This window comes from Aristolochia californica, unplaced genomic scaffold, assembly GCF_029961685.1.
Source record: "Aristolochia californica isolate CCGP_79_NKW_82.1479 unplaced genomic scaffold, dmAriCali1.0.hap1 SCAF_4, whole genome shotgun sequence".
NCBI lineage: Eukaryota > Viridiplantae > Streptophyta > Magnoliopsida > Piperales > Aristolochiaceae > Aristolochia > Aristolochia californica.
In genome coordinates this window covers 46,156,770-46,174,330 of record NW_027182103.1, presented here as the reverse complement: position 1 = coordinate 46,174,330, position 17,561 = coordinate 46,156,770, and the positions used below count along the sequence as shown (strand labels likewise).

At 37.8% G+C, this 17,561-nt stretch overlaps 2 protein-coding genes and 1 non-coding gene across 3 annotated transcripts; 2 read left to right on the top strand and 1 right to left on the bottom strand.

Moving 5' to 3' along the window:
* Positions 1-370: 370 nt before the first annotated feature.
* LOC137962190 (beta-adaptin-like protein B) lies at positions 371-10,302 on the bottom strand. The gene is made up of 15 exons (XM_068808921.1): positions 10,099-10,302; positions 8,331-8,528; positions 7,473-7,586; positions 7,111-7,361; positions 6,081-6,216; positions 4,281-4,460; positions 4,095-4,187; positions 3,691-3,902; positions 3,532-3,595; positions 3,236-3,415; positions 2,894-2,986; positions 2,379-2,779; positions 1,852-2,041; positions 1,522-1,725; positions 371-876 (listed from the first exon to the last, which is right to left on the bottom strand). The coding sequence occupies exons 1-15, from the start codon at positions 10,183-10,185 to the stop codon at positions 580-582; spliced, it is 2,700 nt and encodes an 899-aa protein (XP_068665022.1). The 5' UTR covers positions 10,186-10,302; the 3' UTR covers positions 371-579.
* An 848-nt stretch (positions 10,303-11,150) lies between these two features.
* TRNAL-AAG (transfer RNA leucine (anticodon AAG)) lies at positions 11,151-11,231 on the top strand. The gene has a single exon. It is a non-coding gene; the product is annotated as a tRNA-Leu (tRNA).
* A 1,728-nt stretch (positions 11,232-12,959) lies between these two features.
* Positions 12,960-17,031, top strand: LOC137963882 (uncharacterized). Its single transcript, XM_068811107.1, has 4 exons — positions 12,960-13,318; positions 14,055-14,125; positions 15,008-15,146; positions 16,612-17,031. The coding sequence occupies exons 1-4, from the start codon at positions 13,168-13,170 to the stop codon at positions 16,674-16,676; spliced, it is 426 nt and encodes a 141-aa protein (XP_068667208.1). The 5' UTR covers positions 12,960-13,167; the 3' UTR covers positions 16,677-17,031.
* The last annotated feature ends 530 nt before the right edge of the window (positions 17,032-17,561 follow it).

Genomic DNA, 17,561 nt, shown 5'->3' with positions numbered 1-17,561 from the left:
GAATGACAAGAAATGAAAACGGAATATACTGATCAGCCTATACAGGTAGTAAATATTTAAAATTAATGGTATCTAACAAGGCCTTCTTGGCTGGGAATTTAACCATCTATATACTTCAATGCTGGGCAAATGAGTTCACAAACCAACGGAGCCAAATGGCATTTTCCTCAAGGATATAGAGAATATTAATGATATCACTGTTGAACTCAAACCTGGCCTCTACCAGACTGCCAATTATCACAGAGTAACAAGTTCAAAGCTCAGGTGCCTTTCATAGAAAAATAAAGCTTGAGACTGGACGATAAACTCGAGAGAAAAGAAAAAAACAAGACCATAATGAATAAAATTTTGCACTAGGTACTTCCGGCAGTAACAACGCGGAGAAGATGCTTCGGCTAACAGTAAAATCAAAAGAATCATATAATCACATTGCATTAATGCTTTGCTATCCAGAAATTTAATACCCTCAACCCCAACTTTCCTCTAAGCAACTGTAACAGGAGAAACGAAAAAGAAAAAGTGAACAAAAACTAACTAAATCATACATTTTACAAAACTACAAGCATCAACAAGAATTTCTCATTTAAGAAGAGTCTCGACCCCTTCAAAGAAAAGTGGAGCCATGTCGGGGTTTGGTGTTTTGACGGCACATTTCACACCAGGGGTCCCAACAATAGCAGTAATCTCAATCAAGAAAGGGGTACCTCGGGGGTCCTTGGCTGAGAGATATAGTACCTCCTGATTCATGTTCCTCCGCTTAGCAATGAAAAACACATTTGCTTCAATCAGATTCTCAATTGTAACATCCATGCTCTTGATCACATGATTTGGGAAGTCTTTGGTAATCTCATTTGAATCGGGAAGAGACTTCCATGTCTGCACGTTTGAGAAAGCATCTTTAGTTACAATAGAAGATTCATGCCCAATAAAGGGCCTTAAGAAAGCTTGCCTCCCTAATCAAAATGAGAAATCAAATTCATACAGACGATTGAAAATCCACATATTGTACCAACTATTCCAAAAGTCCCTCATCAACCAATCCTCACAAAACTGATAAAGGGAACCAATCAAAATATTTAGCTGATGCTGGCGAGGTAAATATTTAAACACCAGGAGCCACAGGACATGGTGACAGAATGGTCATCCTTCTTGGCAAAATCAAGATATGTAGAGAGAGGGAAAGAGGGGATAAACAGACAGGTTAACTAGAGAGAATATCCTACCTCTCCTTTCTGAAATTCTAGAGAAATAGAAAAAAAAACTTTTGAAGACATGACTTTACAGGTAGAATTCCAGGCAAAAGCAAGGGTAATCATGGTTCAAGAAAGCCATCTCAAACAAAAAACTACTCAAGCACTCCTCTTGAAAGTGCACTAAGAAGGCCTCAACGGTGAATTGCACAAAGTAATTGAGTGTATGTGTGAGTGAGAGAAAGAGAGATCACCTAAATCAAAAACACAGAAAAGCAAATGAAATATCCCAAGAAAATGAATATACTAAGAAGTGGAACGAAGTGCTGACCTCAAGAAAGTTTGCCCGCTCCATTTTACCATCTTCTGTGAAGAATACAGGCAGGGAGATTTTATCACTAAAATACCACACTGGCTGTTGGTTGTTTTTTACTGCAACCTGCAGAAGTATGCTTGGAGGTCCAGGGGAAAAATTCTGAAACATCACCATTGGCAAAAGTGTCCTAGCTGAACTTCCAGGTAGCAATTCTGGAACCTAGGAGATGCAAAAAATCAAAATTCCAATAAATTGAGAACCTATGTGTGTGTGTGTGTGAGTGAGAGAGAGAGAGAGAGAGAGAGAGAGAGAGAGAGCGCCTATCATATAAGGAAATGAAGATACCTGTAGAGGCCCAGCAGCTGCAAGACCAAGCGTATTTTTGTTGAACTGTATCATGAACCCATCAAGGGGAACCTGAGAGTTATTCTCGAACAGCATACTGTAGAAAATTTGACCATCACGCCGTATAAGCTGTGCACTTATCTGTAATCCTTGTCCAGTTGACGCAGGTAGCAGTACAGGTAGAGGAGGCCTGAAAAAATGTTCCGTTAGAAAACTAGCTTTTTTGTGAATCTAACTTACATATGCTCAAATTTGATCCTTAACGCCTTCAGGAGCCTTCATTGAAATTAACACAAAAAAATTGAAAATCCATAGAACAGAGTGATGGATAATGTTCCAAACATCGTAGAAAAGGAAAGATTAATAGAAAATTAAGTTGATTCTAGTGCGAAACATATCACCAGATCACTTTTAATCTTGCCGAAGATAACCATATGATACAACTCAGTTCATTTGAGAAAATTGAATGCATGAAGTTTTGAAATGCATCTAATGATTATTAGATAATTTTAAATCCATGTCTTTACCCAGAGGGTGCTGTTGGCTCGTCTACAGGGACAAGAGCCCCATCTAAGCCAATCAAATCTCCAAGCAAGTCTGGTACAGGTGCTGCTGTGGCAGGAGGTGTAACTGGAACCTGCCTAGTTGGCACAGCCGAAACCCCAGTTGAGCTCGATGCAGATGGCACACCATCAGCCACATGAGAGGGCGCTTCAGAGTATCCCGTTTCACTGCCATCAGGATATTCTTCCTCTTCAGGTCTCTGGATTGCTGACTTAACACGGGTTACAAAAGCATCTGGAGGCTTGTGATACACGGAAGCAAGTGTAGCAATATTTGCCAGAAGTTCATCCAGGAGAGAAGAATCAAGCTGGTTTGAGTCATCACTGATCACAGGCTTCTCGGCTAAAACTACATCTTTAGCAGCCTGGGGTCAATAAAAAAAGTAATCTTTTATCATGCTTAAGATAAAAGAGGCAACTTCAAGGATTGGTAATCAGTGAGAACGAATTGCTAGTGTCCAACTATTTCAACAGTATACCTCAGGATCAGTAGAAAGAAGACGCCAATATATATAAGCTCGGTCTCGAAGATCTGGATTATCAGTCTCCACAGTTGCATTGTTCAGAACAACCTGCAAGATGATTGAACCATAAAAAAGGCCTGAAAGCAACATAAGTAGTTCTGAAGAACTGATCACTGGAAAATTCATATAAAAGTTTTCCAGAATGAATTAAAAGGGTCCTCACTTTACCAAATTTATCAAACACAGGTACCAAAACATGCACATACGCTAGCAGGTTGCCTACTGACCATGAGATATACACCTATCCTGAATAATTAAATAACTAAAATTACTAGACCAGCCAGAAAATAAATGAACCTGAATCATCTGTTGGGGGCTTTCAGTTGGCTTTTTGAGAAACAGTTTGACTGTAGCAGTGAGCAATTGCAACTGCACTAGAGGAGGTTCTTCTGGAAAGCTCTCCAAGAAGCTCTCAAGTAGTTCATCAGCATTATCAATCCTTTCCGCATATTCACCAATTATCCAGATCATAGATGCCTGCCACAGCCAAAGCACATAATTATTCCTATTTTTTGGCCCAGGTACTCAAATGATAGAGCACATATCCCTATATGTCTCTTTCAAGCATATATTAAAAAGAAAAAGACAAAAACCTTCGCCTCTGGCTCATCCAAAGTATCCAAACTCTCACAGAGGGTGGCAATAATGGACTCATAGCTGCCAAGAAATAAAGGTTTATATTAGAAATTTGAAGGAAGAGGAATTTGTATACAAGAACATAATGTACCAGGATAGACCAGTTCGCAACTTACGTATTTGGATATCTCCTGAAAATATCCTTTATAACAATGATTGCCTCCTGAACAACATAATTTACTTTGATTTTTATAAGCTCAAGCAACACGCTAATGCACCTCTCTGCGGCTCTTTCTAGTTTGATGGCACAACGACCAATAGCACGGACAGCTTTTCTTACAAAATCCACATCCACTTCTGTAGCATACTCTTTAAACTCCAATAGAACCTACAAATACACAATTAGTGTTCTAAGAAGACCAAAGTTACCTTATATCCAACCAAACCCACCAAATATGATAATGTACATTTCCTCTTTTGAAATTTCAGGATCTGATAGTCCAAAAAAAATTATTTCTGGTTCATACAAGATGGAATGGTAAATCATTTCTGAGACAGTTAAAAAAGAAGTTTTTTGTACCTGGTCTATATTCCTATCTGATGCAAGCTTTATCATTATCTCTAGCTTTTCCATCTTCACATAGATCGGGTCATTGTACTTGCAGAAAAATACCTAAAAGAAAGTATAGACATGGAAAAGAATTGAATAAAGCAGGCTGCAAAGGAGACAAGTTTAGATTAAAAAAAATGCAGATTCAAGATTTACCTTGATTTCATGTGCAAGGATGGTAGGCCTCTTTTGCACAATAAGATTTATATTTCTCAGAGCAACATACTGTATCTCAGGTTCAGCAGACAGTAAAGTAACTAAAGGAGGAGCCATTTTCTTACAAAGATTTCTAATCACATCAGTACTAGTGATGAGTTCCATTTGCTGAAGGATCATCTACATAAATATGACACAAAGAAATAAGCAGATTGAAGTTAAAAGCCTATAAGCTCAATGCCACATGAGGAAGCTATAAAAAAAACAGGTCAGAACCTTGGAAAGTAGCAGTTGCTGCCATCCTGTGGCTCTTTTTGAAAGAACACAACAATTTGAAAGAACTTCTACTTGCATTGTAATTTCAATCTTAGTGTGGACAAGCATCTACAAAGGCCTCCAACGATTACCTATCCATAATCAGGAAGCACTGGAAGCTAATTTCTACCTTTGTTACCCAGTCCACAACTCGTGTATCTCCTTGGCTACCTTCCCCTCAGAGCAGATTATAGTTAAACTCTAATGGCAGTTCAACTGGGGATGTGGGGAAAGCTGGATTTGGAGGGATAACAAGAAATTATGAAGCTCTTTCTCCTCATCTTTTCTGGCCCTACTAAGGAGTAGTGCCTCAATGCATGTTGGATTTTGGGCCCTGCCTCGGGTAATAAAATTGTACAACCAGAATTTCTCAGCCAAAGTGACAGTAGAGAGAGCACTGCAGGAGTGTCCGGGGTCGTTCTAGTGTGAGAATGGAATCTAGGGTGTGTTTGAAATCAACATTGAAAAAGAAAAAGAGGAAGGCACTTCATTGCCATTCATTGAATGAAAGGAAACTCTCATCCACCTTATTTTCCGAAAATAAAATTCCCTCTACCTTGGAGACTTATCTAAATCTTTTGAGGAAATTATGGACTTATATAATCAGCTCGATGTCTTGTGGCTACACATTCTCAGGACTGATAATCAGTCTTTGATAAGGAATGTGCCTTTTGCCACTCTTGCAGTAGGAGACTCCTTCCCCATTGTTGTGCGAGGGTTAACTGGAGGTAGGCAAGTAGTAACCTCCTCTGGTTAAATGATTTAGGTCACGCTTGTGGGCTTGTGGGCCTCCAGTCTCTCTGAATGCCTTGAGCTCAATTGTGGCAGCAACTATAGAGGCAACCCTGACCCAACAAAGGAAGTGGTGTCCAGGAGTCAGGTGGTATTGTTTCCCTAGTATACCATGTTGCACTTGGTCACCACAATTCCATGAAAGAGGAGTTTACATCGCTTTCTCTACAGCTTTTGAATCTAGATGGACAACTCCTCTAAGCAATCAAGTTGAGTTACAGATCCATGCAGTAATTGCATAACTGTGGAAGGAGAAGTAAATACTTGACGACAAGGAGGGTTTAGTGCCCTCTTCATTGAGTTAAATAATGAATTAGCACATCATCAGACTCATCAGCCACAAAATGAACTTGGGGTGAAAGGACAGAAGAAAGGAGCAGACTGGGGAACATAAAACTGTCAACAACCGCTCAAGGAAGTGTTCTTTGACTTGTCAGACAGGATTTGCCCCATTCAACTTTTTGTTTCTTTGTTTGTTTGATAACAGTAAGAAATTTCCATCAAGAAAATAACTCTTGGCATGGAAATCAAAACATCAAGAAAAACATCATCGAATGATTAAATTACAGTAAACAGACAATAATTGCTGAACAATGACTACACAGAGAGAGAACTGACCTGACAACAGTATTCAAGTGACTCCTCTAAAATTAAGATAGCTAATAACACCATTAAACTAACAAGAAAACTCACCTTGACGGCTGATAATACAACTGCACAGTTTGCATGCTGCAGACGAGGGGTAACTCGCTCCACAATATTCTCAGCCTCACGAGCATCCGCTGCTTTATATTTAGATAGAGCATCTAAAATGAAAACTTGACCCCATCTACAAACCATAAGAACATCCAAACTCAGCAACAGGAACAACGGCAACCGTCGCATAGTCTCATCACATAAAATATGTGATCAGCAGCAACATGTTGTTGGCTTTCCTCTCCCTCTACAATTTAATTTTTTTTTTTTTTGTTCGTCATCTTGTCGTAACTCGCATAAATGCATTTCTCACTCCTTAGGGAGACTTCTTAATAAATTCTTTTTCCCATTTTTATTAAACACATTAGTTTCACATGCAAAAGTTGATCCCAACTTTTTATTCACCATTTTCTCTAAGCTGATCATACATCTATCCTTTTTGCTTCATGGAAAATGAAACTATGTTGAAATAGTTAAAATGCAGTATTTTGAGCTACCCATGGGTGTAAAATTCAACTTTTGATAGTCAACACTAATCCATTTGTCAGCAAGGAATTGACTTTATCAAAAAAATATTTACTTGTTGAATATGTTAATACAAACAGCTCAATACAGAATATAGAAAGGAACTAAAAGAGAGCAAAGGAGAAAGATATATAAATATATACCTACCACACACACATATGGAGAGGTAGATGTTTATACACACAAATAAAGAGAGACGAGGTAGATATATATACACACACAAATAGAAAGAGAGACGGACACAATCTCATAGATCTGGAAGGATTCTGCCAACAAACAAATGCATCTTAAAAAAAAAAAAAAAAAAAAAAAAAAACAGACAAATGCAGCTTGTGTAGCAATTAGCAACCCAACAAAAGGTAGTATGTGCAGAAGCACACTTAGAGATTTATTTATGTATGTTTTTGTATACCATCCATCCAATAAAATTCAACTATGAATTTCATGCCACAGCAAAGAAACTATGAATAGCCTACTGATGTACATAACCTGATAAACTTACTCGGTGCACTCATTAAGGGCAGTAAGGAGCTTTGACAGTGTATGACTGGTGATCTCAAAGATTGGACGACTGCTGCTCTCTTGAATCTCTGCAAGTGCAGCCACAGCATTTGCAACTACCATGGGGTTGTTATCAGAGATCAGATCTTTTAAGGTCTCAAGAAATCCTCTATCTTCTACCAGCTCAGCATTTATATCATAAAGTTTAGCAACACAAATAGCTGCTGTCTTCCGAACATACGGATCATCATCCTATTATGAAGTTGAATGTCATTAAGGTGAGTTGAGCAACACAAAAACAACAAAAAATTAAAAACATTAAAAAAAGGGGGAAATCCTAATATGGACCAACAAAAGATAAACCTTGAGACATCTTTGAAGAGGATCACAGAGATATTCTGTAATTTTGTCAACGCGGATGCATCCCATAGTCCGGACAGCTAAAGCACGGATCAGTGGATTTGGATCTTGTGAATCCTGAAAGTCAATGTAATTCAATTAATACCGGTATAATATACAGTAGGAAACTGGTTTGGTCATCGTCACGTAATTACAGACTACTTTAAGACACTTATGGTCCAGAGAGCAGGATTTAAAAAAAAAAATCAAAGATTCATACTACGAAAGAAAAGGTGTAGAGAGGTAAAATTAACCAAAATAATACATTGCCCACATCTCAATAATTTTTCTTTTAGTAAAATAGGAAGTTCAACTTGTTTTCTTTTATCAGCTGCAATATTAGGTATTTGAATCATTGAATCTCTTCTGTACATGGTTCCTCACAACAATCAAGCAAGAACATGACCACATATGAGCTCGGGCATCATATTAGGATTTTCAACATAAGCATCTCATAGCAGCTTAGATTAATTAATGCACTTCTGATAAGATGAAAAGCAGTGACAAGCCTAATTACATCTATCATTTAAAACTTCCACCCTATATGAACTTAGTTTTTCTTACACCTCTTAACATTTAATAGACAGACCAACCAGTTTGCGGAAGCAAAGAATTTGTAACATGGAGAGGAAAATGTCAGGAAAAGTACTGAATAAATAAAAAAATATGAATTACATAGAAAAGAAGCGATGCAATGCAAAAGTACAGTACAAGCATGCCTTGCCAATTGATTAAGGATAGTTGAACACACTTTGCAACACACTCTTGTAAAGCTGAAATAAATCAAGTTCAATATCATGGATGCCAAATTTAGGCAGCTACCTTCACAAAGGTATTCACTGCAAGAATAGCTAGGTCTGGCTGGCTTTTAGCATAGTTTATGAGATATAAATAGACAAGCTTTTTCAGCTCCAAGTTCTCTGTCTGCATGCAGTTCACAACATCCGTGAACAGTGACGAGACATCCTTCCCAACGGTCATTGCAGCAATTACTTTTTTGACAGCATCCTTTTTCTTATCCTGAAAAGTCAATCAGACGTGGTGGGTTTCAAATCATATAAAGTGGAAGGCTTGCAGGAAGCATGATACTGGATAATTATCAACTAGGAGAGGGAATCGTCATTATTAGAAGAAACAAAACAATGAAAAATAACTACAACTACATCAACAACAGGTACAACAACATTCATATTTATAATTTTTAACATGACAAGAAAGAAGAGAAAATAAGATTTAAAGCCAAACTACAGTGATGCAATTAATATAATTGACAAGGAATAATCTGGTTGATGTTCATTATGCAAATAATATTTAAACAAAATGTTTATCCAATTCCAAACCCATCACAAGTAAAAAATTTACAAACTAGAGTACTATTCAGCAATATGACTTGACAAAGAAACAAAAATAGAAAGAATCTTGTAAAATAATGATATGCAAAAAGAGTGATAGGCAATGATGGCAACTTGTAGTTCCTCCACTCCAGAACTGACCATGAAAAATAGTACACTGGAACTACAAGGATCAAATATCATCACAGCATAGACAACACATGCCTTGTAATGGTAATGACCTCTCATTACCAGCCTTTTTTTTTTTCCTTTTGTTTGTCCAGTTGAAAAGAACATTATCAAAGTAGGGTTTTCTAGATGTAAGTTGAAAATGATATTGTCTATTTTACTTTCGATAGTATCACCTAAGCAATCGAACCATCAGAACAAAGGCCTCAAAAAAATTCACAAATTTCTCTTATCGATGCCAGATAATGAGTGCCTTAAAAAAGGAACCCAGTGCCTTAAAAAAGGAACCCACAGTATCCCAGAAACAGCAAGCTGTATTCTACAAATTATGCCACTCCTATCTCCCTACACCAGTTTTTCAAATTTATACAGGCAAATAAATTTTGCACGAACATATTTGAGTAAAGAGAATGAATATTAGACAAACTAATGCACATCAAAACTTTGAACGAGTAACTACATAACATTTGACTCAGAACATGCACTAGCTTGTTTTTCCAGCAATTGGAAGCCCGGTAGTTTGACAAACAAACACTCACAGGAGCTTTGCTCCGCTTAAAATAGCGCTTATGCAATGGAACGGTGTTATGAGATGAAAAAATGACCACGAAGGTCCAGTTCTGTTAAGCATAGAGATGCCCATCCCTTTCCATGAATTCCAATGGTTTTAGAAAATATACTGCCGACTTAACTATGACTTAGACATCGAACATAGCCAATAATATCAACTTTTTCCCCAAACTATGACCGTGAATTCCGCTGATCCACTTGATTCAGGAGAAACACCGCACCCAAATCAAATATTTGCAATAGAATAGCAGAGACAAGCAAGATGGCATAAACGCATAAAAAATAAAATAAAATCAACGTCCGTAGGCACCGCTAATCATGCACGTAAATACCTACACAAATGAAATTTAAAGACACTACCGGCGGATCTGAGAAGATCCTACTACATCAGCTTCAAATATAGATAGATCCGCGAAATGCAGACCTAACGGAGGCAAGTAATGTACGAAAATCTAAATATGTTATGGTTCGCAAAGATTGGATTCAGAAAGAGGTATTACCTTGTACTGGGAATTCAGCTCATCTTTGAGCTCAGGGATCTCCCCCTTTTTCGTGGTAGAGAAATACTTGGAGTCGTGCCCACTCATCTGGCTCTACCTCTTACACTTCCCTTCTCGCGTTTTGGATCGGCGAAGCAACCACGGAAGAAAATGGCGATTGGCAAGTGACCGCGGGGGAAGTGCCTCCTCTCCTTGTCAATCCAAGTAGTCCTGTTTTCTGCTAAAAAAAACTGGTGCTTAAGGTGATTAAGAACCATTTGGACCGTCAACAGAGCAACCCGGGTCCGAAATAAGATACCAGGCCTGGGCCTGACTTTTCACTTATTATGTATGAGAGGGTACCTTTCACTTGCATACGCTTACGAGCCCATACTTGCTGGGCCACACTGCTACCCAAACTTCGGAGCTTCCGACCCGGATTTGAAAACCAACTCCCGCACCCTGAAACCCGGGTTGAATAGTTGAATCGGATCGGGACTCAGGTTGACTCAAGGTAGATTAGCTAAAAAAAGGGCCGATTCTAACCCTCCATCCAACCTATCTAAGACAAACCACCATCACCAATTCATAAAAAATAATTATTATTATAATTAAAATAAAATAAAAATCTAGATAATATACATATATAATATCTATCTCGATTCCCTATGGAAATTATTAGAATCATGAGTTCTGGATCCCACATTTTATTTATTTTTATTAACGTTTTTAAATGGACGATTTTTTTTATTTATTAGAGTAAAATTTAAATATTTTAACTATAAATTAAACAAAAAATATATTTAATTTATACTTTTTTTTACTAGTGGTTTAGTATTTTACTATCTTTGTATAATTTATTATTTTTCTTCGATTATATTTTATCTATTTTATATTATAAAAATTAATATTTTATATTTTATTTTTGTCATAGGTTCACTACAACTTAGGTTATAATTGTGCACTCAATTATAATAATAATGACGTATTTAAAAAATAATATTTAGATAATCATATTTAAAATTTCTCCATTTATATTTAGAATATGTGTAATTAGGGATATTCCCAACAACGTTGAGATGGCCGAGTTGGTCTAAGGCGCCAGATTAAGGTTCTGGTCCGAAAGGGCGTGGGTTCAAATCCCACTCTCAACATAACCAATTGTTTTTTTTTTTCAGTCGACATCATCACTCGACACTTCCTTACGCCTACTCTCCCTCTCTTCGCGTATCTGATTCGTTGAAGGGTTTAAAGCTTTACATCAATGGCGTTAAATAGAAACTGACAGCATTTTTTTTACCTGTGCAGAATTAAAGATCTCGGTCGTCGATAGAGCAGCTTCTAACTGGATCAACTGTTCAACCTGTAACCGAAGGGTAAAAGGCTGAGTTTGGGAGAGTAGAAGGTCCGGCAGGGGCGACCTGAGAACATATGACAATCGGAGAATGCCCGGGTGTCTCCACTCGACGGCGTTCATATGCTCCCAGGTCGCTCCGGCTGGAGCTCCCCTCTCCGTCTACTTCTTCATCGCCGAGATGATCTGTCTGCTTTTATATTAAGCGTTTTGAGAGTGTTAGTACTGCTTCGAACTCGAATGTACTGCGACAAACTACGGCGGAAATGCAGGAAGTACAGCTCTGTACTCGCATCTCTCTTGCCCTGTACTGCGAGTAGCGTCTTCATCTGTACGACACTTTGCATGATGGTTCAATCTATGAAATGATATTAAGCATATTTGGATGATTTCATCAAAGTATGTTATAATATATGTTTGATTTTGGTTCGATTTAAATACTTTGAGTTCGAGCTCGAGCTTAGCCTTGAGCCTAATATTGGAATCGAGTTCAAGCCCAAAAATTTTAATTGAATTTGAGAGCCTCGATTTAACCTAAGTTTTAAATTATAAAAATAAATAAATAAAATATTATGATAAATAACAACATTAAATCTTGAGGGACTTAAAAGGGCTGAACTATTGATCGTCTTTGAGATTTTAGGTAAATAAAAATAACTATCAACCAACTAAAGAGGGAATTGACTAAAGCAATTAAAGCAAAATATATTTTTGTAAAAAATCTATGTTAACGAATCGGTTTACGATCTAATAAGCCTGTTACTAACCATTGCGCCAAAAGATCGACCTATTAGTAAAGACGCAACTTGCATATTAAAGACAGGTCATTCCAACACTTTCCCGTACAGAGAACACCCGTGTATAAATGCAATGCCATTCCAACTATTTGTAAACAAGTTTGGCTTGGTGCCACTCCTACTCCTAGTATATGGCATGGGAGTGTTTAGGTAGTCTAATGGTACCATTTAAACAAATTTCTATCCATTTTGAATAGTAAGATGCCTAACTTACCTTAGATAAAGAAAACAATGGAAAAGGAAAAGTAGATCCCTACATAGAAGTCTCACATTTGGTTCACAAACAGCAAACGAAGGGTGGGAGGTCCCCCCAAATTAGGTATATCCTAATGCTTGAAAAGGAGGATGCCTTCTTGGCCTTCTTTGTTAAAGGTAAGCTTTTTTATTCAGAATTGGAATTCAACTTGGGTACCTAAAAACCCGAGTTGAGTTGCCCTAGTGTGATCATGACTCATAAATTTAATAGTGGTGGTTGAATGATTCGTCCAAAATAGACGAGTCGAGACTGACCCTTCTTCTCTCCGCTTTGGGTTGACCAGCCGAGTTGTGAGTTAACCTGACTCGGTGCACGATGGAAGAAGGCAATTCATTCACATTTTCACTGCAAAGCAGAATCTGTGAGAGCTTGTTGCTGGGGATCTTTTCTGATGGATCTGCGTCCCTACAGACCTTTCTCGGTAGTTATGATGTTATTCCGCGTGGACCCAGTTTTGCTTACCCCGTTAACATTCTCTAGTTTTTTACTGCTGCAAATTGAGAGCCGGTGGGCGATTTGTGGAGAACTGAAGTGGCAGCTGTTACGGGAAACGAAGCTTCACGCTTCCAAATTTTCTTCCTCTTCTCGATATCAGGGTTTTCCGGTTTCTGTCTTTTCTTGCTCTATGGGGTCTTTGGCTTGATGGAAGCCTGTATTTTGTTATATTTCTAGTTGAAGCTGGTATGGAAAACCATCAATCATGGCGGCTGAGATTCTCCTTCAGAAATGCTACAATCGTCGTCTGCTTGTTTAATCTCGTAACAGTTCTGCTCCTGCTTCAAGGTTTCCTCGGAGGTTCCGGCCGGAAAACCTCCGAAAATGGGTTGGATTCTGGTACGCCGACAACCTTTTTTTGTTTTTCCCTTCTGTTGTCTGGATTGCTATTTTTTTTTTTTTTTTTTTTTGCGTAGCACGCATCGATGCTAAGAATGACTTATTATCCGACACTCTGCTATCTTCTTTCAAAATTTAATCATTTGAATTTTAACTAATTCGTGGAATTCTCGCCCTCTCCTAGCAGTTTGAAAAATGAAACGACAAACAAACATTTAGCTTATTTCCACCAGGTAATACACCGTGACACCAGACCTTGAATTCCCGTCCTCGTGATATTGCCTACTTATGTAGTCCATATTAGAACGTTTGGGGAACGCTGAAATACTGTTACACGAGTTACCCGCGTCATTGAAAGAGAAGAAGGATATATCAGAGCCGTCTTGAAGCCATCCGTCGCACAATTGCTGGTTTTATCAATTGGGTTGTTTGTCATTTCTATGCTTTAAGCTGCTGCCGTTTGATTGGCCGTTTCTCCCACTGATATATGCATCATATATCAATTTACCTGAGTCAAAGTTATGTTTTTTTCTTGGAAAACACCTTACTTTTTGATACTTGAATTTGGTGTCAGTCTAATTTGAAGTTTTTCCTCTCAGACTATCCTTAAATTTCCGAATCTTGGCAAATTACAGTTTATGTGTAATTTTTCATTCAACAAGTTTTGATCTACTGGATAATAAACATCATCTACTACTAGCTAATTCTGCCTCTATGCATCAAAATTTATATGCAGCACAGTGGAGGTACATCATGGAGGCTGAAGAGTTGCGCCGTGCTATGGAGCCCTTACAACTGATCAAGAGGGTATGTGTGGGTTGAATAGAAAGTGAGAGAGTTAATTTTGTTCTAGGAAGAAAACTACTTGGTTGAGTTTGGTCATTGTTTTATTTACATATAGAGGGCTGGTGCCATCTCCTGAAATTGTTGAAAATCCTCTTGGAAATGTCAAAACACACTTTTTGTTTGTAAGCATTTTTTTGCTCGGTTAAGCTAAATGCTTCTCCTTGTTATCCTTTTTGGGAGAGCAGGTTTATTTTTAGGAAATATTTTTGGAGTGACCCAAGCTGACTTTTGATTGACTGTCGTATGAAACAATCGTTGTCATTCTTAGCAAAGGCATATATTTAAGCTTTTCTGTGGGTTTCCACAATTTCCTGAGAGGGCAGTAGCATAAATTGGTGTCCATGTCTGATGAGAATGTGTGTCCATATTTCCTTTTTTAAAGGCCCATGATCCAAAAATTTAGTTTGGTCGGATGACCTTAATTTTAATGTTTTTTTGAATTAAGACAGCAAAAAATTTTTACACGGTCTTGTTACATCTGTTGGCCTTTTATTGAATACAGCCTGATGTGTTTACTGCTTGAACTATCATGCATCTGCGTTTTAGTGCCTCAATTAGAAAGTTCCTACTGACAAAGAAAGTCCATAATTTGGTTGAACTGGGCTGTTCTGGAGTTTTGCTTGTATATTGAGCCCAAGAAATTCCTCTGTGAAGGAGAACCTGGTATGTGGTTTACTAGGCAAAGAAGGTAAACGATTAAGAGATAAGTTTAAATACTAGGTACTCAGATGCCGGTCCACTAGCCGCAATGCTTCTGGAAAAACTCTTATTTCTTCGAATGGGTTGTTTTTTCATCTATGTTTTTTCATGAATTGAACACAAAGGCATACTTTGCTTACCTAGGTGAGAGAGATACAAGAAGAAGCATATGCAGATCCTGAGACATCAGAGCAAGAAAAAGTTCCGAGGAAGACTGCTGCAGTTGATCTTTCAAAGAGGTTGCATGATTCTCGTAATCTGAATGATGCTAACAGTAAGAAAGGTGAGAACTTGAGGATCCTCATTCTGTTCTTTTCAACTATTTAAAGTGGATGATGTCTGAATTATCATGGTAAAGATTAGAAGTGAGAAAATAGGAACAATGTGGGGAGGAAGAGGTATTAATTACCAGTCTATCCATACAGAACCCTTGAAAACTGTTGCCTAGAGTTTTAATTGGTTCCTATGCCACATCTGGTGGTTTCTGAATATTTTAGTCAGCTGTCTTGCCCTGAAAATGTGTCAATTTATTCGGATATAATGTTGTCAAAACGTTTTTATTGCTTGGAACAGTTCTTCGTTAGAAGAATGTTGTTAGATTTACGCTCTTGAGAGAGTTCCTTTAGGATACTTGTGCAACATTTCATATTAGAAACTGGCTATTGGATTTTAACATTAAAAAATGAGCTGGTTAAACAGTGGTATTAGATTTAGACTTTAAAGTAAAGACAACACAAGTTAACTGCTTCCACCAGCACAACCAAGAGAAATTCATTCTGGTTATGGCTCTGAGTTCCTACCGAGGGAAGAGTCTATGAGAAACATTCAATCTTGTGAGGTTTCTCTTAATAATTTGATGTCTTGATATTTCATTAATCTTGTTAAAAGACGCGTGCGTGTCTAGGGTTAGTATGACTAGTAATAAGGAAAATTTTCGTAGATATGACATAGAGTTAAAATTATGCAAGATGGTGTATGTCCTCTTATGTTGTTTTCCTTTTGAATCATGTAACCCTAAGGGCATTGTAGTCATTATAAACACCTGCCCACAACTATAAATACAACCTCAAGGCATGAGCATTCAAACATCTTTCTCTTGGCTCAAATTTGTCTTTACACCTCTCCTTCATTTCCTCTTCTTTCTCTCCCTTGGTTTATTCTCTCCACTTTCCTTGGAGTTAGAGTTTCTCTCTTTTTTCCTTCCCTTGAGATTTCTTGTGTTTATGTGTTGGCCCTAGAAATCAACAAAACTCTACTTCCAATAGGCCTAGAGATAAACACTTCGGTCATTCGAGTCTTATTTGGTTAAGTCATATTTGCAGCTCACACTGGATTGCTCATGATTATGTTGGTCCCTGCAACTTTTTCCATGAACCGTCAACTAGTTACTCGAGCTACTTTTTGTGTCAAACTGATCTGAATAAAAAGATGCATACTAGTGCATTGAAGGAAAGTTGTATTAGATTTTTTTTGTTTAAAGAAAAGTATGGAAATACACCAAGCCAGATGAATGAATCCGCTGTGTTCATTTATTAGATCAGTTAGTCTATCTCTGATTAAGTGGAATACTAAGGATTACTGTTTTGATGGCTTCTGGTTACTTGTTCCACTTGTAAATGCTGAAACGGAATACGTACTGGCCCAACAAATAGCTTAACAAAGAAAGCACTTTGTGGATTGACTTGACAAGCATTCAGTAGAATCTTCTTTTAGTATCTTTTTCATGCGTCTTCTGTTGGTCATTCCAGCTCTGGAAGAGTGGCGCAAAAGGAAAATGGAACGAGCAAGGCAGCGGGAAATGGAGAAAATCTAACCGGTGCCATGCAAAGATGACACTACTTCAATCTGTTCATTTTGGAGAATAAGCGCCACAAAATTGCAAGATCTGGAGTGACTCTTCCCTTGTTATCAGGACACCTGCAAGTTTCAGTTCAACACCCATGTAAAACATCTGTAAGTTAATTATTCATGTAATCAGGCAATCTTATATTGAGCTGTTTGTCTGATTTTGCCCGTATTGTATGTCCAAAAGCTTCTGGTAAGTCAGGCCTGTAAATTTCTGGAAAGACAGAAGCATTGTCGATAGTCGGATTCAGGGCCAATTGCAATGTCCGAATCAACTAAAATGGGAACCCTTTCGAAACTGGTTCTATCAGCTTCAGCTAAGATCACCGAATTTTGCGAATCGATTTTTCTTATCCTTAGACCCGAAAGTTATGTTCTGGTATTTTCTGAATTTACCAACCTTTTTGGACGTATAATTATTCATTCGAGGCGACGTCGTCTTCAACATTTCGACTTCTGTGAACTGAACGTCTGTAAATTTACTGCAATCTCCATGTCCTCAAAAACCATTTTTCGTACAAACAATCAAGTCAAAAGTGCAACTGCAGATAATTACACCGGAACTTTCTCCTTCACAAATTTAGATTTTATAATTTATCCTCTTCTGTGCGTCTGCTTTTTCTTCATCTCCAATTTCTTCAACTGACTCTTCAACAAACCAATTTGGTGGTTGCCCATTCACCATAACGCTCAGATGAACCCAATAACGGAGATAACTGGTTCATTCGCTCGACTGAAATAATGCATCCCATTATACCCATTGAAGCAAAACATGAGAAAATGGGTTTAATGGATGTAAGCTGATGGTGGCTTTAAACTTAAACTTTTCAAGTTGTTTTAAGGCTTCTAGCTT